This window comes from Phaenicophaeus curvirostris, chromosome 2 (genome assembly GCF_032191515.1).
Source record: "Phaenicophaeus curvirostris isolate KB17595 chromosome 2, BPBGC_Pcur_1.0, whole genome shotgun sequence".
Taxonomy (NCBI): domain Eukaryota; kingdom Metazoa; phylum Chordata; class Aves; order Cuculiformes; family Cuculidae; genus Phaenicophaeus; species Phaenicophaeus curvirostris.
In genome coordinates, this window is record NC_091393.1 from 62,477,481 (window position 1) to 62,502,963 (window position 25,483).

The 25,483-nt window shown below is 37.4% G+C and overlaps 1 protein-coding gene across 25 annotated transcripts in view; it reads left to right on the top strand.

The window, feature by feature from the left end:
• Window positions 1–25,483, top strand: part of AFDN (afadin, adherens junction formation factor) — a 121,515-nt gene that overhangs the window by 11,177 nt on the left and 84,855 nt on the right. For 16 of the 25 annotated variants that reach the window (XR_011337004.1, XM_069852235.1, XM_069852213.1 and 13 more), the window contains exons 2-3: window positions 23,634–23,829; window positions 24,993–25,108. Coding sequence is in view for 24 of the 25 variants with exons in the window: in XM_069852235.1 (XP_069708336.1) it covers window positions 23,634–23,829; window positions 24,993–25,108 (312 nt within the window). In the remaining variant the exon portion in view is untranslated. The remainder of the gene's footprint in view (window positions 1–23,633; window positions 23,830–24,992; window positions 25,109–25,483) is intronic. The other 9 variants (XM_069852212.1, XM_069852217.1, XM_069852222.1 and 6 more) reach the window with 1 other exon arrangement.

Sequence of the window (25,483 nt, forward strand, 5' to 3'; positions counted from 1 at the left end):
CAGCCCCAAACTGGATACTACAGACTTCCACTATGAGTGAAAAATGCCAGTTATGACAGTCTTCATCTGTGCTTGTCCTGCTACGTAGGCTTTAGGAAGACCCCAGGGGCATAACTTATGATTACGCAGTTTTGTCAGTAGCTTCCTGTGAGGTTACTGATCAGCCAGTCCTCTAGCATGTGCCATGTGGACTTTGGAGTTTCGAATGACTGGACAGTTGTTATGGGGCCTCTTTTTAACCAGCTAGTCCCTGTGCTGATAGCAGCTGTGACAGTAGGGTTTACTTCTAAGGGAGTGGGGAGAAAAGGTGTTTATTTCTTAATTGCTGTACTATTCTAACCATAGGTACTTTTTCCTTATTTTGGAGAGAATTCTTTCCTCTAACGTGCTTTCAGCTCTAGTGTCATCTGTTCTGGGTACCTGCAAGGTTGAAACAGAGTGAGTTCTCTGGATTAACCTTGCACTGACTTCCTCGGCTGCTCAAAAGAGAATCTTGCACCAAAGGGAAAAATTCCTTCTTAACCACCTCTAAGATAATTAGGATGATGCTCACAGCAGCTAAAGTAAAGCTAAATTTAGTCAGATCCTGAGGATAAACAGGGTGTTCCTTTATGGTGGAAAATGACCCCTTATACATGTCTTCTTTCGTTGTTCAAACTCCCTTCTTTCCAGAGTAATATCATGACATTATTAGTAGTAGTAGAAGTCTGCAAGCAGAGTGAGATATCGGAATATTTCCTTTATACTCTTAATTTCTCGAGTAAAATATTGAAGAGCACAGTTCTTTGGCATGGCTGATAGATGCTTAAGTAATCTGAAGTCTTTTCCAACTTCAGCAGCTGTGGAAGAGAATGAATAGTTTTATGTGTATGTACATACTCTGTGCTGCAGCCACTTCTACACCCACTTCTCACCCCTCCTGAGGCACAGAATGTTGGTTGGTAGTGTTGGCTGCCTTCTTTCCATCACTGCCACCTGATTGCTGTCACGTGGGTTATCTTCTGCAGTGTGGAACTGTCCACCTTTAATGCTCTTTCTGCTCTGTGGTGTTGAAGATAGTGATGGGCATTCTGCTGTTTAGCAGCTGCTTTTAGCTTACTACTTTACAGCATCCAGAAGCACTGAATAGTAGTGGTTTAATTTGTATCTTGGTATTTAATGTAACTTCCAAAAATTTTGAGTCTTAGTTCTTGAAAGGAAGCAATGCTAAATCAAAATATGTGGGAACCAGTTATATTACTTGGTATTGTTTTGGTTTGGGGTTTTGTTTTTTTTTGTTTTTTTTTTGCTTAGGGTGCTTCTGCAAGATGATATTAAACAAGATGAGATTATTTAGATCATGCTTAACTTCTATTTTTGTGCGGTTGTAGCCTCTTCTTAAGCTGTCCTGTGTTTGTTTAAAAGACATCTAGTGTTCTCACTTTGTTATAATGTCTTCAGGAGAGTGGGATGGAAAAACAGTGATGCAGATACATGAAGTAATGTGTTGAAAGCTGTGTTGTAAATTTGGTTACTACAGAACCAGAAGGAGAAGCCAGATTTTTATACATGTATGCAGTTTGCTGGTTAGTGCTAATTAGAGATTTCAATTTATGAAATATAGGACAGAGGGTAGTTACTTACACATAGGTTTTCATACACTGCCACCATGCCACACCCAGTTTAAATCTTAAGCTGACTTGTATGGTTTAGCAAAGAATGTCTTTTTTCTCTGTTTGGTAACTTCATATGGTGAGAAGTAGGTTATGTATTTTCATAGAAAACTTGAATAATTCTACTGTTATGCTTTAGGTTATTGCTTCAAAAATACTTAAATATCAAATCTACGTGAGCTTGCCTCTTTTTATTAAATAGGTAACTTAAGTTTTGAACTTAATGAGTAATTTATCTTTTCCATATATATAACTTTATGATATTCAAGCTGATAGGAGGCTTATGAGCTGTTAGTTAATTAAGACAAGTATGTATATTTTATTAACATTCTTATAATGAATGCTGAATAGAGAAGACATCCAAAATCCCTAAATACTTCGCAATAATTTAAAAAAAAATTGAAGAAAACTTGATACTAATTGTGAGTAATGGTATATAGTTGGCACACACAATATGGTGTTAACTAAAGATATATGAAATGTGCATACTTTTTGTTTGGATTATTTGTTTGTTTTTATTTCTGTACAAATAAGCATGTAAATTTTTTTCTACTAGTGGGGAGAGCAACAAAATATCAGCAAGCACACACATTACACTGGGAGAGATTATTAGTTGTTAATTAAATAAAGAGGAAAAGACACTAGAGACTCCTCAGATTTTTAAATCCCTTTCCACTTCCATATACTGCAATCTTCACTTCTTTACAGTTTTTTTTCTCGGGTTATCTTTTATTTTTGTGACCTACACCCTCTCTAATGAGAGGATAGACCTGTATTTTGGCATAACTTTTCAGCTACGTTAATCCTGATTTGCTGCAAAGATTCTTTGGGTTATATCACCAGTTAAAAGGCTGAATTGTTTTGCGATGAGTCAGAATCTACTTGATATCTTGCATGGTAGTATCACTTAATGCTTTCCTTAACTGTGTTTGAATATCTGAGTAAGCTAAACCGAGTTACTAAATGCTTTTGTAATCTGAGCCTGTTTAAACTTGAAATATTCCTGTTCCTGGTTAATCATCTGCATTAATGTTTGTATTGTAACTTGTCCTTGGTCCATGTGCCTCTGAAATGATAGCACCCTGATAAGAATAAAATTTAAGTTATTTGGTAGAATTGTGTTTTGGAGCAAGAAAATGCTTGAAAGTAAGCAACCAATTCATTTTCTAGCAGTTTTTTTGCAATGTTGTGATGACAATTGGAAGGTGGGGACTTTTTAGATGGAGCTAACTAAATGTACAGGCCATGTCACTGGCTGCAAAACTACCTACTGGGCAGAAGTGCGCAAGTTGCTGAGAATAAGAATTCATGCACAGTACACTGGCAAACACTTTCTTATGGTGGCTCCTGATCAGTACAGCTATAGAGGCCAGTTTTGTTAACCAGTGCGACATGATAAATACAGTAATTTGTTATCCTCTAGAAGTCCTTAAAATAGAACTGGTAGGTCTTTTTAAAACATAGCTCCTTTAGTAAGTGCCACTTGAAGGTTGAAATGAGCCTGTTCATGTGTGGATTCCCCAGTGCAAAATTACTTTCCTGACAGGGGAATTGCTTTTCATTTTTTTTAATTCTGCATTTAAAAATTTTAGTATCTCTTCTGTATACCTGAGACAGTTTATAGAAAAGTGCTGCAAACTGCAAAATAAATATTACTTAAATATATTGGAAGGTTTACATTGTTATTTTATACTGAAGAGCACCTTCAAGCAGTGTTTTTCCTAAAGCTGAAGTGTATTCTGGAGGGTTGGAATTTTTTAAGTAGTGAACAAATTTTAGTTAAAAAATATATATTCTGTGTTGTTTTGATAAAGATATATCTGATCCGGCCTTGATTATTGTCAAAATCTGCTCCTTAAGATCACTTCCTTCTTGAAAATTTTCATTGCTTGGTTATATAAACCTTACTGATGATGAAGAGTGCATAGGAATGGTTGGACTCGATGATCCAATAGGTATTTTCCAACCTAGTGATTCTGTGTGATAGCCTGTGACACAAGGAGGAGTTGCGTGTCTCGGCTCAGTAGCTCTTGATCACAGCTTAAAAATAAATAGATTCTGGAATTACCATTTCTGACTTTGATGTTGCAGATCAGTCCATCTCACTGGTTTTGTATGGGTTTGTCTGAACACAACAACTTGCAAAATGGAGACCAGTATCCTTGTAGAGAAAATTAGACTTGCTCCTTTTTGTTGGTCAGCAGAACCTTTAAAAAAATTGACTTTGGGGAAAAGAAATTCTCTCTGTTTATTTGTTTACCTTCAGCAATTTGAGGTGTTGTATACCTTAAAATTTTAGGCTGAAGACCTTGTGGAGGTGGTATCATTGGAAATTAGCATCTTAAGAGGGAAGAATGTTTATAGTTCGTCAAGACTTCTGTATGGTTTTTGTCATATAGGTCAATTTGTAAACACCCAAATGTGTTTTTTACTATATGGCAGTTTGATTTCAGGGCAAAAGACTAAAAATGTGATTACTCTTTTCTGCAATTAGTCAATCTAATCGGTCATTTTCATGATTACCTATTTCTTCCCTAAGTAATTTTAATTTTTTTTTTTTAAAAAGAATAATTTGTTGGATGTAACTTTTGGGGGCTGAAATGCTGTTGTCTCTTGAATGTGCATTTGAAAGGTATGAATCAGAAAAGGTGAACAAAACCAACTGTTAGTTTCTGCTTGACGTCAAAAATCCTCAGAGCTAGTTTTCCTACGTTTTCAGTGCTTTGGTAGCTCACTTAGCATAAAGAAAAGGCTTATTTAATTATTGTGTTAAATAATTTAAAAATAGGCTGGTACAAATTGCTTTGATAGTTGCCAATATGCCTTCTGTATTGAGAATTTCCAAAATTCTGACAACTAAGACCACGTTTTTATAGTGCTGATATGGAGAGACTCATCCACATGATTTTGTGCACATGCATATCTGTCAGACATTTAGTGATTAGCTGACAACAACTATGAAATACCAGGTTGTTCTTAACATGTGGATCATCTTGTCATCTTTTAAAAGAAAGAAGTGTAAGTGACATGATTTACTCTGCTCTTTGTGGAGATGCAGTCCATGTTACAATCAAGGCTACTGTTTGGAAACAACTCATTACTGGCAGATATAGGCCATGTAGCTTTTATGGTGAATTATTATTAGTGTACTACTCTCAGCAAGACTGAATACCTAGTTGAGAATTTTTGATCGTATAATTAATGGCAGTGATTAGGAAAATCTTTATTTTTAGTGTTGTTGGTTTCTAGAGCCAGTGCTGTGACAAATTCCCATGACACAGATCCTAGAACTGTATCATATAAACAGTATCTCTGTTGTCATACAGTTAGAATTATACAGTGGCATGTAGGAGATCAGGCTGTAACATTTTTCTATTGTTATGTAAAACTTTTTAGCTATGTACTGGTGTGCCAGCTAAATTAAGTTCAGAAAGTAAGATTTCTCATCTGAAAACTGAAATTAAGGAGAGATTTAATGTTGAACTGGTTGCCCGGTTTTTGACATTGATAAAGTGAACCACAAGTGCATTTTTTTTCCTTAGAATAAGGCCATTACCTTCTTTCCTTTTTTTAAAGTGTGCAGGAGGAAGGCTGACCCTCTTACTATTTTGTGGATTTGGGGCTTTTTATTTTGTTGTTGCTGTTGTTCAGAATGCTGTAACAAAAAGGTTTCTCTTAGTGTCTGAAGTTCAGATAGTGTTTGAGCCTCTTTCCCTCCTCCTGCTCCCTATGTATCCTTGTAAGAAGTGAACGGCTGAGAAGCTTGCTACTAAACTGTTAATGAAATTAGTTTTGCCCCTCTCTTGATCTCCCTTTTGTCTTGGTATACCCTATTTTCCTTTTATCCCACTTACTGATTTTTTCTTCTGAAGTTCTGTTGCTTCATGGTGCTCTCCTCAAAATCAAGGTGTTCTGCTGTGATTAGCATGTGAATAATAATAATCATCATCATCATCCCATCCAGTCCTGCCCCACATATCCTGTAGTAACTATAAGGTAGTGACTAATTGGTATGGATGGTAGTCAGCCACTTTTCCTGTTGCATTCAGATCCTTGTCTGGAACTTGAGAACTGAAGTGTGTTCAAAAGTAACATATACAACCTAAGGTAATCTCACCACTTTGAGGATATAGGGAGGGTGGGGGATATTTAAAAAAGCGTCTTCTTCTGAGTCCTTGCCTTGTATTCCTGTGTTTGTCTTGCTTTTTCTGATCTCTTATTGCTTTTTGGTTGTATAATCTTTCTCAAAGATTGCATGGTGAAAGAATCATCCTGAAAATTCCTGGTAACCTATTTATGTTATAAAGTATCACTTTGTATTCTTAAAGCAAAAATGAGTTAGAAGCTAACCTTAGTATTTTGCACTGGTTAGTAAAGTAAACAAGCTTATTTTACAGTTACTATACAGTGGTTCACCTGATTATATTAGAAAAAATGTTTTCAGGCTTACAGTTCACTTTATCCATATTAAAAGTAAATCATTATGCAGTTCGCTAATTGCAAATGTGTTCTGCAAAATAAAACTTCTCAGATGCCAGTGGAACAAGGTTGCACTTTCTGAGGTTTTTAAGACCAGACTGGAGAAAGCTGTGAACAGCCTGATCTGGCTTCAGCGATGACCTTTCTTTCAGCTGGAGGCTGAATTGTAAAGTCCTGAGGTCACTTCCTCCCTGTGATCTTAGATAGATCAGTGATGCGTGTGTCCATTTTAGTTTATTTTCATCTGGGATGGATTGTATTGCATTATTCGGAGTAATGGTTCTTTATGTGTAGTAGAACCACTTATGTAGGTTTTACTCTCTCCAATCTCTACCAGTTCAACTCATACCTGAAGAGAATTTTTTAAATTATGCTGCTACTTAAACTATTAATGCTTTCTTTAGCTTTTTGCATCCTTTCTTTTGTCATGGACCTTCTTGTGACATACATGTTGCAATGTTTCGGTATTGGGGCTCTCCTGTGGGTATCATCCTCTGTTATTCTGTGCTTGGAGGTCAACTTTGTGTAAACAAACAATCTGCTTGCCCTGTTAGTGTAATAATTAGTGTTTTCAGTAGGAGAATAGTCTTGGAAAATCAATCAGCCTGTCCTTCATAGATGTTCAAATAAAAACCACTTCAGTTTGTTTGTAAGAGATCTTAGGAGGTTTCTAGTCCAACCTCCCACTCAAAGTAGGGTCAGCCCTGAGGCCCCTTAGGGCATTACCCAGTACCGTCTTGAAAACCCCTGATGATGAGGTACTACAGAACATCTCTGGTCACCCTCCTTCACACCTTGACTGCCCTAATAGAGAAAAAAATCTTATATCTAGTTTAAAGGCCTCTATTGTTTCAACTTATGTTGATTGTCTCTTGTCCTCCCGCCATGCACTACTGTGAAGATCCTTGCTGCATATTCTTGATGGCCTCCTTGTAGATATTGTGGGTAGCTTTGTAGGTCTCCCCAAAGCCATCTCTCCTCCCGGAGGAACAAACCCAGTTCCTTCCATCTGTACTCATAAGAAAGTTCTCCAGCCTCCTGACTGTCTAATGGGCCTCTGAACTTCATTTTCTCTCTCTCTCCTTCCTTTATTGGCAGCCCCAAAATGGGCTGATGAGTAGAGGGGGATAATAGTTTTGCATGATATAAAGCCTGTATTCTTCCTATTACTACAACTCAGGATGATGCTGACTGCCTTTGCCACCAGGATCTGCTTCTGAATCATCTTCAGCTTGCTGTCCAGCAGGATCCCCAGGTTTTTAGCAGAGCTGTTCCCCAGCCAGTCATTCTTCAGCCTGTGTTGTTGTAAGAAATTATTTCTTTCAGAGGCAGGGCTTTGCATTTGTCCTCGTTGAATTCCATGGAATTAAAAAACCATTCAAAAATCCAAACAAAAAACAAAGCAACAAAGACAAACCTTAAGCCCCCACCTTGTAGAACTTCCTCTGGCAAAACATTGGGGTGTGTGCTTGAGTGCTTTGGATATTGAAATGCGTAGATACTTTTAGAAGTTGAGCACAGCATTGTTCTACCCTATCCTACTCAACTTTTAGAACTCAAAGTACCTTAATGTTTCAGGATCACTTAATGTATCCTTTGACTTAGGCACACACTGGAGGAACTTACTTTGAGGGGGTAGGTTGGATGAGGTCCTAATCCTGCAGGACAAGAATGATTGCAAGTTGACTAAATTCCAATCTGGTTTTGTTTGCATTTTTTTTCTCTTCTGTGTTTTCTTCTTTGACTGCATACCTGTGTCAGTTACTGGAATACATACTTGCAGTGGATGAGTTATGCTGTATTACTTTTGGTGATATGTGTATATTGTAATTAATATTTGCTTTCACTCCTGAATATTTTTAGCTTTATAATACTGTATTTTATGCAGAATGTTGACTGGTTAAATTTTTCACACTGCACCTTACGTTCTTTGTGTTTTGAATTCTGCCATTGTGATATGAGTCTCTGCTGTGATGCTTGAAAAAAAGGTCTGGAAAATAGCACTCATTGCTTGGGGCAAGTGGTTGCTGCCTTGCGTTTGTGATGTTTAGAAATGAAAAGTTTTGTCTATGAAATATTACTAATAATGACAGAAACGTCTTTTTTCATGGTATTGGAATTCAAAAACATCTGGTGTAGTTGGTTAGATATGGAGACTAGGGCAGTTGCATAGAAATGTAGCTATACAAATGGTGTAGCGTTTATGGTGAAAGAAATGCTGAAGCACTAGTTTGAAAGTGTTCTATAATCTTATCTGGCCACAGATGTTTAATATAAACAGTTTTGCTTCAGTGGATTTTCAGTTTTTCAGTGGATTTTCAGTGCTTCAGTTTTTACAATTAAAATTTAAATTACTACTTTGAAGCTTGGGCAATATTAATCTGTTAATTCTGCAAGTGTTCCAAGGCCAGTATAGCAAGAATTTAAAACCAAAATAAGCCAAGCAAGCAAAACCCCCAAAATTCAATGTTAAATTTTATATGTTGATATTAAATTTATTAAATTTAAACAAAGCTTTATATCACCTTGCCTGCATGTTATGTTGATGCAAACATGCTACCCATTCTTAAGTAACTAAGTTACCATTTCAGCTGATAATCTCAGGGGTCTAAATGCTTGCTCTTGAATTTCCACCTAAAAAATGTGGTTAAAAAGGTTTATTACACATTCTAGAAAGTTATTATGTTGGGACCGATTTGTCCCGGAAGTTCAGAGAGCACAGTCTAGAGTTTCTCAAGGGAAGCGTCCTTCCAGAAGTCTCCTTTCATAAATGGAAGCTGTTCAGCTGACAGCAGCTGCAGTAGTACACAGTGGAGAGAGACTGAATATGTTAGGACATTATGAAGCCTTAACATTGAATGAATGCTCTTGAAGGAGCTGTTGAGTTGTATTCTGTAAGGTCTGTAACCATCTGGTCTCTCAGTTTTAGGAATGAAGCTGCCACCTAGTCTAAGCAGTGTACAACTACAGAAATGTGTTGTTTATTTTTAAGTGCGTTATTCCGGACCAAGGTGGATAGGAAGAGTGAGGAAGAAAGTAGTAATGTGAAGGATACTTATGTGATGATTAAACATTCAGCTTTTCAGTTGTCTTTTATGTTGTTCCCATCTCCTCCCAACGCCACATGCCCTGTGTTGTAACTGATGATCTGGCCAACCTGCCTTCTGAAACTTCCCCACGCTTCTTTAAGCAGCCAGCAGCAACCCTTTGTGAAAGAAGAAACAAGCAGCTATGAAATGATGGGGCAGTATTGGTTTAGTTGTTGACCTGTTTAAGTGGATTTGTTCTGATGCTTAAATGAGAAGTGAGCAAGTGGCTCTGGCTGCTTAAAATTTTGAGCAGTTAACTGAATCAACCTCAAACTTATCTTTCAACCCTTCATCATAACTGAGAGTGAAGACAGATTTATATCTTCCATAGTATTGCAACAAAATGATAATTCAAGATGCTTTATATACTTTTAACGAAGTAGTGAGATATTAGTGTTTGAGTGGGAAAAGAGCTGCCTTGCTACTGCTTAGAAATAGAAATTTTTTATAAAACGTGAACCATCTTGCACAGAACACGTGATCTAATTAGAGGGCTTGAGAGAGTAAGATCAACAGTTATAATAACTGAAACTTCTTTTAAACTTGGGTGTGTATCTCAGCTCTGTTGTTTGAATAATTAATGACAATTTCTGACTGAATTCCTTTTGACAAAAAGTTACTGAAATCGGTTTATGCTTGTACCATGTGATAACTTTTTCTAGATTATTTATTCTATTATGAAGAGAACTGCAAAGGAAATTAGGAGCTTCCTATGTAATCAAGTGGTCAACTGCTGTTTCCTGTATCGGGAATAGTGTTGGCGATTACTCACATTCGCTGCATTTGCATTGTTGTCCTGATTGTGGAATGAGAAACACTGAAGCAGTAGGAGGGAAAGAGAAAATACAGTGGCCATGACTGAAATACTGCAATTACAGAAAGAGAGTAGCTTTTTACTCCCATAGTTATGTGGTGCTTTTGAGTGCTCCTTTGTTTTAATGCCTGTTTTGTGGCACAGTTAATGGAACCTGCTAAAAGTGACATTTGAGCTTTTAAAACACATTTAACCCACCCTATCTCTGACTCACTTTCTTAATTGCAACCACTTCCTCAAATCTTGTTTTCTTTTAATAATTTTTCTTGCTTTCCTCTTCTGTCATGTTTTGTTGAAATGATGCTACTGTCAACTCTGCAGGACATGGGAGACTCTCAGGACTGTAAAACTGCCAGTGTTTGTGCCTGAACATCTGAGACAACATCTGATGTAGTGTGTTGCAGAAGGTCTCTTGGCACTACTGAGTAATTCTGCCACCATTTCTGTAATTCCTACTTTAACTGAACCTTTGTCAGTATTGTCTTTTGATGCCCAGGAGATGAAAAATACCTCGGAGGGCAGTGTTGGCAGCCAATGATTGTAGCTGTAATGTACTCTGTACTAGGTGGCTCCTCATGTTTTCGGGAAAATGTTATTTCCAGTAGAAAATAACGTCACCTCGGTATTTGGTAATGTTAGTTATTATTTAGTTATTTTTAGCTGAAATAATAGAAAGCCGTACCTATTTTTCATGCAGTGCTACTCTTAGACATTAGATGCCATGTCCTCTAGTATTCTAAAGAAAAACATGACTTATCTTCAAAAATATAACTTGATTTTATTTTAACACCCTTTCTTAGGCTTTTTATACTGAGTTTCAAATACTGTTTTAATTTCATAATGTTTTATTTGTTGAGCCTTATGTCATTTTTTGAGACAAATGAAATAAATGTTTAGATAGCAATGACAAAATATCTGAATTCCCATAGGCAATCAAGTTATGTAACAACTAGATGCTGTTAAAGCTATCCTCTAACATACTCCTGGTTGGTTGGGGTTCTGGATCTGCAGAGACGTTCCTTGCTTCTGTACGTTATTGTTCTTGGTTTTATTTTGTATGCCAGTAGCTACACAAGGGAAAAGTACGAGGACGAGTTTTCATGTTTACAGCTTCAGCTAGTAAAACGGCTTTCTAGCAGCAAAAGAGAGCTCCCCTCACCCCTTCTTCAGTTGAGCGTTTGTTTTAATCCCTCCTTTATACTGGCATTCAGTTTTATGTGACTCCATGGTGAAGTTCTTAAGAAGCTGGTGGGCTAGGATTAAGTCTACTTGGTTTTTTTCTCTCTTAACTTGCTTATTAGAGTTCAGCTAAATGCTTGTGTTGGAGCACTTGAAATGGCATGTAGTTGGAGATGGGCTAGGTTGGGAGAGGGAAAGTCCCTTGAAATGTAACTGCTGGTTGCCATTCGATTAGCTTAATGTCACCATACTCTCCTTCACTGCCACGTACAAACAGGACATGTGGAATAATTTTTCTCCTTTGACGTAACCTTCCAGTAGTGGGCACTTAGGGACTTTCGGGGAATTTATTTTGAGGTCTATGCGAGTAGTACATTCCATGTTCTGCTCTAATAATAGTAATAACATAGAGGATGCATAAAAGAAGAAAGCATTTTGGTATAGAGATTTTCTTGTTAAATGAATCTGTTTACAGAGCACGACTTTTGCACCCATGAACTTGCTTCCAGTCTGGCAAAACAGATGGTATTTGTAGATGGTAGTGAGCATGGGACCCTGTAGGAGTAAAGGAGACTGGTAGGTTGAGGTTGAAAGGTACAAAAATGCTGCTTCATGAGAAGGATGCCAGCTCAAGTACAAAGCATTGAAGTGTATTGTTATGTTGATAGCTACAGGGTATCTTCTTGAAGACCTAAAAGTAAATAAAGTAGTGATGGAATAAAATCAGAACTAAAGCAATATTTTGGTTGTGCAAGTATCTTGGTAAGAAATACATTTATATGTTTAGGACTACTTTGAACTAGTTTTTGTGTTAGAATGGGGGAATTTTTAATATGAGAACAGTCAAAAGAAAGCTTCACAGAACAGTAGTGCAAAATCACTGTCAGTCTGAAGATGCTGTAGATGGTGTTACTGTAGAGAGAGCCTTTTTTTTTAACTTGTCAGCAGTTGTTTTTAAATGCAACTAACTGAAGCTAAATGTCATTCACCAAGCACAGTGCTTGATGAAATTGTTGCCAAAGATTATACAACAGGATTAAGTAGGATTTGCAGAGGCACAGCTATTGACAGACAAATTTTACCAAAGTATTACAACTACAGAAAAGGTATTTTTGAAGCATATCTCTGCCCTTGGTAGTCCTATCAAGCAACATTAAGATAACTAGTGGCCTTAATAAGCCGCTTTGTAGGTTTTAAGAAATTGCCTGATTTGTTAAATAAGAAAGTAAAGAAATAATTCAAAACTATGGTTCCTGGAAGTGTTTTCGATGGACAGAATTTTTAAAAACTCATTTTTTTGGAGACTTTCTTGTTTGGAATTTGCAATGTGGACTCCATATTTCTTTTCAGTGTTCAAAAAGGCTATTAATGCTTCTAATCATGTATAAAGCTGTGTGGCATTTTCACTTGTAAGTTTGGCTCTGTATTTTGGTTTTATCTGTATTGAATTACTATCCTTTTCCTGGATATATGGTAGAAGTAGCTAGAAAGATGTCTTGGCTTTTCTTGTGTGTGTACTCAAGATGAAATGCACTGTGGTTGTGCGTCTTTGGCTGATCTCACTAAATTTCATTCAACAGTGCAGAATTTAGGTCTAGTTTGGGGTTTTTTGTTGGGTTTTTGGTGTTTTTTTTTTTTGCAGAACTAAAATTGTAGATGTTGATGATTATATGTCCTGAAGTGTGATTGTTTTGTTCCTATAAAGGAAAGAGGAAGGTAAGGCTTTCAGGTTGAGAGAAAAATGAACAGCTCGGAAGAGGTCTTTCTCCCGTATTTCCATAGTATTTGCAACAACGAAATTGTCGTTTAGGCTACGTTTTGAAATGGTATTCCTTCAAACCTGCTTGACTAGCCTAATTTACTTGGAAAGTAACTTTAAGTGCAGTCAAATGTTGCATTTGAATCAGTATGATCTGGAATGTATGGATTTTATGATTGTGGACCGAATTCCAAAACAGTGCGACAATAATTGTACAACTGGAACAAATTAAATGTTGCACATTAATGTCTCTTGAGGTAGTAAAATGGGTAATAAGGTTAATGAAGCTGGCAACAGTCCAGTGCAATTCCTGTGCTATCATATTGCTTTTTGGCAAGATCTTGACCTGCTATAAAACCTTCAGCAATGTCAATTTGGCAGTGAGCTCTTGACAGTACGGTAAACAAGAGAACACAGATTGAGAGGGTTTTTTTGCATTTCAGACTCCTTTCTTCTCAAATTTACATGCAGAATAATGCCTTGTAGGCCTGCCTATTTTGCATTTTGCCACATTGCATCCTCTTACATTTTATTTGTACTGTGTACTTCTCAACATCCATAGCTACCTTAAGGTCTCCTGGGAAAGAAGTAAATTCTTGGCTTCCTTTAAAATCTTTGTAAACTGGATCTCCCCCATCTCAGAGGATAGGGCAGGACATTTGGGTCCAGCCAAGAGTAGATTTTGTGTTAAGAGTCTAATATTTTGGTTCCTGTGGGTTTTCGAGTTATCTTTTTTTTATTTAAAGTCAGTTGGTTTTGTTGTTTTGTTTTGGTTTTTTTTCAAGCACACAGCTGGTTCTGTCTTCTCCAGCAGAATCAGGTGCTTGTTTCCTACTATGCTCGTTAGCATTCTTGCTTTAAACTCCTGACTAATTAGCCTGGTTGCCAGAGCACTTGTATGCAGAGTATCAGATAGCACCTGCGTTTTTCTAGTTTAGTCAGTGTAGCTAGGTGTCTTAACCCTGCATGGGGCAGATTCCAGCTCATCCCACAGGAGTAAGAAACTAATGTAACAATCAATTCTATCATTACAGAGTAGAGGTTGGGTCAGTCTTTCCTGGCTGTGTCAGCAGAGCAATAAATATGACACAACCCCTGGTTGCATTATGTAAAAATTAAGTCTTTTGTGGCTTCTTTTGATACCGTGTTACTGTTTTGATACTAAAAGAATAAAAATGCAGTGCTAGTTACAAGAAATTAATCCAGCTGTTTATTTGAAAGATTGTTGCTGTCATGTATTTTTTGTAAGGCAATGAGAGCTTATTTCCTATACTTCCACTGTACAGGTTATCCTGAGAGTAAATAAAAATGAATGATTTGTCGAGTGAGTGTTAAGTGGTTCAAGTGAGGATGGTTTCTGATCTGCTCTGTGTATTGGTTGGTGTCAGCCTATCAGTAGGTACCAGCTTGTCAAATGTGGTTTTTAGTTGGTCTGTTAGTTGTTAGACTGAACCTTCAGACCAGGTCAAGAATGCAAAGTTGCTACATTTAAGTGGTCAGGTAGATATCAGGTTTAGTTTCCACTATGTAGCGTGTGTACTTCTGAACACTAGAGAATCCATGTAGGAGAGAAGTGTTGGCAGTAATTTGATTTGTGCCGCCTGTAATAAAACTGTGATCAGCTTTGGGAAGGGCACTCACAAGAAGAAATTAGGCTTCATGAGCTTGGTTGCTGGTGGAAATGTTGTTTCAATAATACAGCTTTCTGTCAGAAGTAGATGAGCATTTTTGTTCCTACTTGAGTGAAAAAATAACTTTTGATTTTTTAGTAGTTTCACTGATACATTTGAAAACTAGTTGTACTGTCATTTATGGGTTTAAGATGATCCCGAGTAAGTTTCTCTACTAAAGTTTTAGTAAGGATGAAACAATTTGGTCTTTCGAAATTGTAGAGACATCATGTAACTCCAGTACCCCAGAACTCTTGCAGTGTATCTGCTATGGAAATGCCCTTTAGACAACAGTATTCTAAACTTCCAATTTGTGACTCAGAAGAACCCATTTATTTTTCTAAATGTCATGCACTTGTGAAAATAGTCTTTAAGATCTTTGAGAGATTTGCTGTTTATGCAGCAGGCCACAATTTCCACTTTAGCTGTGGGCTGTCAGTTTCTGCTAGCACACAGTTCCACCCTGTCAGTGTCAGCATCTTCAAGAGAACATTTTTTGGTGGTGATACTGCTGTATAAATGAGCTCGAACTACTTTTCCCTTTGAAAAATGTCCATTCATATCTTAAGTTTTTACATGCAGTTTTTGAAATGTACCTTTGAAAACCTGCTTGCCTCAGGTTTTAAAACCCCACTTTGAAAGCGGGATTGCAACTGCACGTAGAAGTGGCATGTTTCTGTGGTGTTAGACTCCTAACTGTTCCTTCTGAAATTTATAAACACTGCATGAGAAAACAGAAATTTGCAATTAAGTGTTGCCTAGCTGCTGTCAAGCCGACCAGGTGTGCTGCTGCTGCAACCGTGTTGATGAAGAGGTGTGAAAGCAAGAGCAGTCAGATCAGGTTGGATAGATGAGCTGCTGGCTGCTATATTTCTGCTCCCTTTTTGATCTTGTGCTTGTCTGACCTGTACAAAGATTTTGGGCATGCCAAGTCAGCGTAACCTGAAGCAGAAAATAAGTACCTGCTGGCTTATAACGCCATAAAGTAAGTGTCTTTGCGGGGTCTGGTATGTGCTGATGCCAATGCAGAAGTGGGAATAAAATGTCTAGCTTGGCAGAGGTTGCTGTTTCATGGTTCCTTCAAGTTAATGCAAGGTGCTAGCAGGAAGGATGGTTTCATCCAACTGCTAGCTTTCACAGCTTCCTCCACATTGAGTGGAGTGGGGGAAAAAGTTATCACCAGAGTTAGTTAACCTGATTCATGTTGCTGTACAGCCGTGGGTTGATGGTGTCTGGCATAGGGGAGGAAATGGGAGTAAGTGTCTCAGTATGAGAAATGGCTTTCTGTGGCAGCTAGAATTTCTGTTGCTTTAAAATGATTGTTGCCTGCACTTTTAATGTTAAATGGCAGTCTTTTTTTGTGACCTGATTGATGCCTGAAGATGCTTGAATACAAGGGTTGTAACTCTGCAAGTTGTTGGCAAACAGCAGTGACAATGGAAAATCATGCTTTTGGTGTCCCTCTTAGAGTTTTCCTGTTGTGTTTTGGTTCAGCAACAATGACAGGTTGTAGGTAAACAGTAGAAAGGTAAGCTATGTATTCTTGATGGCCATCATTCTTTGTTATTTTGCTCTTGTTTTTAAATATGTCATGACTAATTCAAAGCAGGCTTTGTTTTGGTTTTGACTGGCTCTTTACCTGATTTCAAATATTATTGTACTCTGCCTTATCTCTATTTTGTTAGAGAATTTCAGGGTATTTTTCACAGAGCAAATGTGTTTCAATTACTTTTGCTGTCATGTCACCTCTTCCGAAGAATTTTCCAAAACTTTTTTTTTTGGGGGGGGTGGGGTAGGGATGCATGTTTTCAGAGTGTCTATTGACAATGACTACCAGATTCTCAGTATTGTGGTACTGGGAGAATCACTGAATGGCAGTTGCATTGGCATCAATATGGTTTATAAATCGACGTCTGATTTAATCAGGGGGTATGATTTAGTCTCCTGTAGCTTTATATGTTGCATTTTGAATTTAAGCAGTCTAGTTTAATGAGTGCATAAATAGTTACAGAATTGTTGGTAGTGCTTTTAGTTTTCTGGTTAACTGATGTAGATCTTATTTTGTAAGAAGAATCTACATTTTCTTGTTTTAATTCTGAAAGGTTAGCTAATGCTGTCCACTGCAGCTTAACAAAAAATATCCTGCAGGTGGCAGGCAGCTGCTGTGTTGCAAGCGATGTTAAGATTTTCCCAATCATTTACTGTAGGTTTGAAAATTTGAGTCAAAAGGTTAAGTCCGTGATGCTTTTGGGGAGCACCCTTGGCAGATTTTTGTTTGTTTTTAATGGTAACTGCTTCTAGATACTTCGAGACACTTCATGTTGCTATTTTAACAATGTTTTCTGTAGAAGGTTGTGAAAACTTAAGTGTTTTCAGCATGAAGCATGGTTGACAGCTAAGTACTGAGTCTCCTGGCTTTGGCAAAATAAAAATGTTGAAATCAAGTTGATTTTGATTGTTTTTTTCTTCTTATATTTTTTTGTTTTGAAGTAAATGGAAAATATTCTCGTTCATCTGCCTCATGTAGATGGGTCTGTTTTGAAGTTTAATTTTTTTGAACTGTGACACATAAATCATCAGGAATGTATTCAAGATTGCAGTAATATTTGTTTCATCCCGAGAGTTATTATACTATATCAGTCTTGCCAGGTGGGTAGATAGGTAATGGGGAGTAGGGAGAATGCATGTGAAGTACGCAGTAGAGTATTTATATTGGTCACAATTCAAGGTTCACGCGGGCATTTAAGCTGCGTTTATGAAAGTAAATCCCTTTTTAGGATGTTTGTTATATTTACAGACATGAATCTTAACTTTAGTTTAAGGTGTTATTATTGTAGTATTTGTCATATACTGCAGTGGGTTTTATATTGCATTACATTTGTATTCTAAAAATGTTTGTAGTACCTCTTGTTTTTCGATCTGGAAGCTTTGTTTCTTATTGTAGTGGGGCTGATTCCAAAGACGTAGCTTTCTTCAGGAAAATAAAGAGGGGATTTCATTTAGTTGTGCTGCTTGTGTTGTGGGTTGTTGATAATTCTTTCTGATAGAAAGCACAGTTGTTGGTCCTGCTTCTGTGAACATTATGGTGTTCATAAATTGTTGTGGCAGGATGAGTCATTCTGTACTGGAAAGTCTTTGTTGATCCAGGTGTCAGAGGTTTGAAAGAGGAAATAAAGCTGATGAAAGTCATTTTTGTAGGAGCCATTTTTTCATCTGTAATGTTCTTTCCCTCTCTTCACATTACTATTCAGAGTATTCAGTCATTAATCATGAAGCTGCAGTTTTTGAAGGTATCTGAAAAACTGTAGCTTATGTTGTAAGAGTTAACAGGATTTTTTTTTTTAAGACTATTTGGAATTCCTTTTTAATAGTTTGCTGTAGAATATGCATACAAAAATATTGTCTATCCTTTGGTTTCATGTTAAAAATTCATTGCTGGGAATATATGGTAGAAACCTGATCCTCATATATTTTGATTGCATACTCCCTTGGTGATTTAATATGCTTGGGTTTTAAAATCTTGTAGGAATGGGATTTTGTTGTTTTGGTTTTTTTTAGTATACCTATATTCATTAGACTTGCACAGATTTGTTGCATACTTATGGCTTTTGGAAAGACAAAGAATTCAGTTTCACTCTGTAGACTGTCAACTGGTCAGGTAAAAAAGCATTTCAGAATATTCTGCTGTAATAATACTGTTGTTACACTGACCTGTTTTATCAGTGTTGTGACCTGTATTCATTTGGGTGCAACTAGTATTTGCTTTAATTCAAGTTGTCGCGCTGCGGATTGGTTTTATTATGTTATATTCTATTAGCAAAACTCTTGGGCAACAAGCACGTGTACCTGAATAATAATCACAGCTTAGTTAGGAGTTCGTCTTCTAGGGTTTTGCCCATAGAATTTCAATGGGGAAGGAAGAAAGATGTGACATTCCTAGTGCTCGTGTTTGGTATTTTGTATATGCAGTCATGCAGAATCGTACTTGCATGGCAAACAGTGTTATCAATGTGACTAAGAAAGATCAAAGATAGACTCTTGGAAGAGTTACAGATGAGCATTTCTGAAGGGAAACTTGTATATTCTCTTCTACTCAGGAGACTGAATAGTTTACAAAATGGGTAGTATGCAGTATCCTAAAGTATTGAAGTATGTTTTGCTTTGCGATTGATACGGGTGGGATAGCAGTTTACAAGCCTGAGTATTCTTTGCTGGATTTGTGGGAAGTAGTGATCCTCGTGGTCACATTGATTGTTGTCCTGCATACCGGGAGAATGCTCCCTCATTACCTTCTCTCACCCTTGAAGGGAGTAGTTTCTTTTCTCATACATGAGCCTGGCTATGGATTACTGTTCCTGGATATTACTGCTTTGTTTTGCAGAAGCCCCTCTGATTCTTCAGGAAGTCCAGGTTTCCCTGCTACGAATCCCACTGTGTCATGCTGCAGACTTTTTTTCATACCTCACTTAACAGCATGGGCTTTCTTTTTCCTCTTTCTACTTGTTTTTTATGTTCCTTCTTGACTCTGTTCTCCTTGTTTAAAAAGAACAGGATAGGTGGAAGGAAAAAGAGCTGGTTTTCTGTGGGGATTTTCAAATAAACAAAGTATTAAATACCTCAGTCTTCTGTAAATGTTAGCATCTTTTGTGTGTATACGTAACCAGCCTCCATAATTGGAGACTGAAGCTTGAGATGCTCTTTTCTGCCTGTCTGACTTACTTGCATTTCTGTATAACGTAACTTCAAATGAGTGATTATCTTGATTATTACCAGTTACTGCTTTAAAGCAGAAATGCCTTCTGCCTTCCCAGTAGCAGTAAGCTACTGGGAGCTAGATTTAAAGATCAAAGAAAGCATTTGGAGGAACACAATTTTCTGAAGCTTCATGGAGAACTTTGATGACAGATTTGAAAACTTATTTAAAGCTGAAAATGTGATATATGTTACTTGAGTGATCTGTGAGACTCTGTTACACATTAAAGTTTGCTTGCTTCCTGCTTTTTTTAGTGCTCTTTCTGTTAATGGTGGTCTGAGGTCATTGAGGAGGATGTTAGAGGAAGGTGATAGTGCTGATAACACCAATGTTTTCTAAGACTGTTTCATCAAAGCTTTTAAAAAGACTTAGTAGAATTTTCAAGATTTTTGGTTGGTTTTGTTTTGGTTCAGTTTTGCCTTTTTGTCACCTCCTTTCCTAACTTTTTGAAATCAGAAATCAATGGTTTCCATATCGCCAAACGCTTTTATTTAAATCATGTAATACACTAATAGGGCCCAAAGGAGCAGTTTAAAACCTACTGCAAACAGACATTTGACTAACTAGAGATTTACACTGGGAAGCAGTGGAGCATTGTGAAAGTTGGGCGAGGGGAAGACATGGACTGTGGGGTCACAGCATGAGAAGCTGTCTAGAAGATGGGGAGAAATGGACAGCTAGTGGTAGTTGTATTCAGTTGTTTTCACATCCAGGTTGTCAAAGCAATGAAACAAAACCCAAATGACAATCCGTCAGAGGAGCACATTACTTGCTTTTTTTAAAAGGAAAACAAACCTTGTTTTACACTGAGGTGGTTTCTCAAGTGTACACGATAGAGTTTTGTCTCCTTTGTTTTGCTTAGTGTCTGGAAGTAGAAATGAGCTTTAGCAATAGAACTATAATAGTAGTAGTAGTAGTAAATCCCAGGTAGTTTAGAGAGCTTCTTGAAATGTTTTCTAGATCGTCTCTGAATAGATCCTATTTTGCAGTTCTTTGCTCGTGGATTTCTGCCAATGATGCTGTGTTGTAGAGAATTGATGAAATCTACAGGATTAAAAGCGTGTCTGATGGTGAAATTTGTTCTCAGTAAAACAATCTTTTCTCCTTTAAAAAAAAATCAACTGGAACCCTATCTGTGTATAGGATTTCACAGAATACCTAACTCCTGAAAAAAGATTTGCAGTGGTGTTCTTGCTTCAACACTACCTTGAAGTAGTGGTAGGGAAACGCTTGTGTATAAGGGAAATAAATGTTATAAATTCAGTATGATAATCCTTCATGATGCTTCTGCAGAAAGATCATGTATAAAGTAGATCAAAACCTTAAGTTGGTTATAAAAGTAGTCATGGCTTTTTTATGAAGCTTCATAAGTAAGGAGTATTTACGGAAGAGCCAACCATTTAAATCAGTCCAAAAGAGTGTGTGGGATGTGGCTCACGCTTACCTGTGAGAAAGCTCTCTATGTTACGTATCATAAGATGCTTAGATTAATATTTCTTGCAGGAACTGCAAAATTTTTCAACTTGATTACAGCATAGCTACACTAGGAAAGCCTGATAGAGCTAGAAGAAGCAACTAGTAGCAAAGTACTTACCACCTGCCAAGAATTAAAGATGCCATGCTGGAGGTACAGACTAAAAGTATGCCAGCTATCAAGGGAAGTGTGAAAGGAACCTGGCATGGGAACATCAGGCAAAGATAATTGTTAGAAAGCTGAAGTGATATCCAAATGAGGACAATTGTAAGGATATAGAATCTGGCAGGTAGAATATAAAAGCATAGGATAGCACAAAAGAATTTGAGGAATAAATTTTGAAAAGTCCTTAGTAACTGTCTTTCAGGACATTAGTAGGAGTAAACTCAACACAAGCTGTAGGACCACAAGATGATCACCTTATAAGAGAAAGTTCAGAAGATAAGATGGTAGCAAAAAACCTTTCCTTTGCATCTGTGTTCATTGCTGAAAATCTTGCCTTGCCCCTTTATGTGTAACTCATTAGAGAAACTCTCTTAAATCAGCGTCTAAGAGTTTAGAGGACAACTGGACGACATGAAAGGAAGTTGCTAGAACCAGACAGTGTTCATCCAATAACTCTTTAGAAAGTGAGGGATGTAGTAATTTTAAGTGGCGTATAATGACCCATTTATCTGGACACACTTATGATATTGGATATAAATGCAGTATGAGGCCATTATTAAAGAGACATTTACTCAGGATGTTGTGTGTGCTGATTGGAAACTACTGTGACATATGGAGTTCATGGACACTTGCTAATTATAATACATGGTGGAAAGGTCGACAGAGCCTTGCAAGAAGTTGTGCCTTAAACATTTTGGAGCTCACTGAAGGTGTTAGCAAGAATAAATGTAACCAAGTTTCAATTTATTATGGTAGGTAGGATTTGCAGAAGTCACCTGGTAGCCTTCTGCACGATGGGGGTAAATTCTTGTATGGATAATTAATTAATAATTAGAAATAGGTAGATAGACAAGAAATGAAGCAGAGAGGATGCTTTTCAGGGTGAGTAGTAGCTGTTAAAAAAGTATTCAGGGTAGAAGAATTGAGACTTGGAACAGGTTGCCCAGAGAAGTGGATGCCCTATCCCTGGAGGCATTCGAGGCCAAGTTTGAGGCTTTGAGCAACCTGATCTGGTAGAAGGTGTCCCTGACTGTGGCAGGGGGTTGGAACTGGATGGGCTTTAAAGTCCTTTCCAACACAAACCATTCTATGATTCTTTGGTCTCAAAATGACCTTTCAGTAATTGCAATTAAGTTCAGAGTACATGAGGAGGTGGAAGTTAAGCTGAAGATGAGGTATGTGGAACCCATAGCTCCTTGCAGGAGGGAACACAGATTTGGGATAACAGTAGATAGTTCTGTGGGAACACCAGTTTAGGCTCAGGAAGGTTAATTCTGTAAGTTGTTTAACAACTGAGAATAAAACAGAATTTACCATCGTCATAGGTCCATGGTGCTTTTGCATTCGACTGCTGAATTGGTGCAGGGTTGGGAGTGCCCTAGGAAAATAGTGCTTGCTTCTGTGTGTATTTCGGTGGCTGATAGGGTAGTTTCAGTAAATATCTCAGGTTCTTTGCTGTTCAAAGAAACATGGTGATGTTTCTTGAGATCAGAGGTAGTACTGGAAAGGGCTGTGCGTAGCATGAAATCTACCACTACACTTGACACCAGACGGTGTATCTATTTCAGAGTCTGTGGAAATTGAACACAGGAGCAATGATGATTAAACTGTAGAGTAAACCTGGCAATGTCAACTAGGGCACTTGAGTCTTCTTAATTCACCCGGAGTGCAGGGATCCATGAGTGCTGGGATTGATGCGGTGGCAAGAGTCAGCCATGTGGAGACCACTGGGGAACTAAAATTTGAATTCAGAGTCAATGTTCAGACCAGTAATGGAGTTGCATGAGCAGCCAATATCCTCCAGCAGTTTAATAGGCTAGAGTGGAGGACAGGACTCTTAATGGCTAAGGAAATATTTAAGGGTGTGAATTTGCAACAGTTTGAACAGCTGTGGGGTAGCCACATGTTTAACATGGTTGCTTTCTTCACTCTGGTTTACCTTATGTTGGTACTGGAGCTTTTCTTCCCTCCCAGAGTGTTTAGGGAGGTGTACCAAAGACTAACCATCCTAGAAATACAAGATAAATCAAGTTATTTAGCTTCCCGAACAGGCTGTTTCCAGGACAATTAGATACCAACGTAAGAGAGAGGAGAACATGAAGAAAGGGGAAAAGAGGAGAGATAAGGTGATGCTTGTGATGACTGGGACAGAGCTGTTCTATTTCAGACACGTTTCTGTTCCTTGAGCATATTTAGCCTGTAGTTTTTGCAGACACAGGATACAGGGTTCTGCTCTGGGTAACAAAAAATACTGAGACCAGTCTCAAGATGTGTTTCTGGGCATAGAAAAAAAAAAATATTTCTGTTAGTTCTTCAGGTAAACTTGACAATAGCTGTAAATTTGAATACTCAAAGATTCAAGTTTTAACTATTTCTGGAAATGCAGAGTACTTGAACACTTTTTACAGAATATCCTTGTTTTTTCAAGTTTTTGGTGTCCTAGTTAGTAAATTCTACTGTCCTCAAAATTTTGAAAACCAGTGTAATATTTGAATATCTTATGTTTTCAGAGTATTTTGTAACTAATAAATAATAAAAGAACTATGAACCTTATTGCTGTTAGCCAACACTCAGATTTGGTTTTTTTATTTCTTTGCAGGATCTGGAATTTCATGGTGTAATGCGATTCTACTTTCAAGACAAAGCAGCTGGAAATTTTGCAACAAAATGTATCCGTGTCTCCAGTACTGCCACAACTCAAGATGTGATAGAAACTCTTGCAGAAAAGTTTCGACCAGACATGCGAATGTTGTCATCTCCTAAATACTCACTTTATGAGGTGCACGTCAGCGGAGGTTAGTATTTATTCTCAAAGTCTTTCCTCCATCCATTCTACCTTCCTAGGTATCCTCAAGCCAAAATATCTTTAGATTTGCCCCGGCTTTTGAACCACATAAGATTTGGTGGGTTTTGTTCTTAAGTGTATTGTTACTGATTGCTGCATGGGAGAGTGGTATTTAAAAATACAAGTACACATATCAGACCTACAATTTAGGGAAGTTTTGATTATGATCTATTAAATGCTGTGGTTGACATCCTGTTGTTTATATTTATGGAGTTGGTATTTTTAGGACCAGTAGATAAAGAATAAATTTATAATGGGAGAATATAGGTGTTAGATTGAAGCGTTTATACATCCTCAGTGCTTCTGTATTTTTCACCTTCGATAGGTAGCCTTATAATGTATATTCCTTTACCACTAAATTGAGGTAAGCTCAACATCATATTGTTTGAGGCCACTGTGTTTCTTAAACAGATCCTTTCATGTTACCTGCGGGGAACTTAGATATCTAAATGGCCTTTTGATACTGCTAGCGTCTGTATCTCCCTACCCCAGCAGAAAGCTTCAGGTGGTGATAGAGACAGGAGTCAGAGAAAATAACTATTTGTTGTACTTTTTCTTTTTTTGCGCTTCAGAGGCTTACGGAAGTGGTTTAGCTACTTTAAATTCTGCTTTTGAAAGACTGAAAATAATTTGAGATAGGCAAGGGAAGTTTACTGGTATATGTGTCACTTTTCGTGGTCTACGAGTGAGGACTTGATGTGAATTCTATGGGATTAGGGAAAAGTGCATGTGTCATCACTTATTTAAGCAATGAATAGTATTTGTGTTTTCTGCTTTAGTTTTCTTTAAAAATCTGTAGTAAAAATGAGATTATTTCCTTTGCAGATCAAGTTCCTGTTTTTTAAAACATGGCTTGTAAGAGGCACCTTATTCAGTAGGAGTGTTTCTCATTTGGTAAAATGTAACTGCAAAGACATCGTTATCTTGCTATGCATATGTACTGTCTCCTACATTTAGAAGGAAGATCAGATGACAAAACTTGTTTAGTTTTTTAACCGTGCTCAAATTTTTCTCATATACTTAGGATAAGTATAATACGCTACATGAAATTGTCTAATATGTGTGTTCTTGAGGTGCCAAATAACTGTTATTGATTTTTTCATTTTTTTGAAGAAGAAAGAAGATTGGATGTAGATGAGAAGCCTCTTGTTGTACAACTAAACTGGAACAAAGATGATCGAGAGGGAAGATTTGTTCTCAAGAATGAAAACGATACGCTTCCTCCAAAGGTGAGTCTTCAAGGAATATGCTAGTGGTAACAGTAGTTTCAAAATGTGTGCAATTTGCTTATATATTAAAACATAATTTCTGCTTTTTGAATTCCTGAAGACAACTGCTGATGATCACCTTTGATATCCAGAGAAAGTCTTTTTAAATACTTAAAATGCATCTTTGCAACACAGCGTTTTTTGTGATCTCTCAGATGACTTGCGATGCTTTGATCCATGTAGCTGTCTAGTATGCGAGCATGAAATGCCCAGAGAACTTGGAATTTGCTTTGTTCTAATACGATGAATTAAAATTTTACTCAAATAGTATATGATGCCAAACACATAGGAGGTACTCCTGCCTCTTGCAGAGCCTTTAAAAGGAGATGCCAGAGG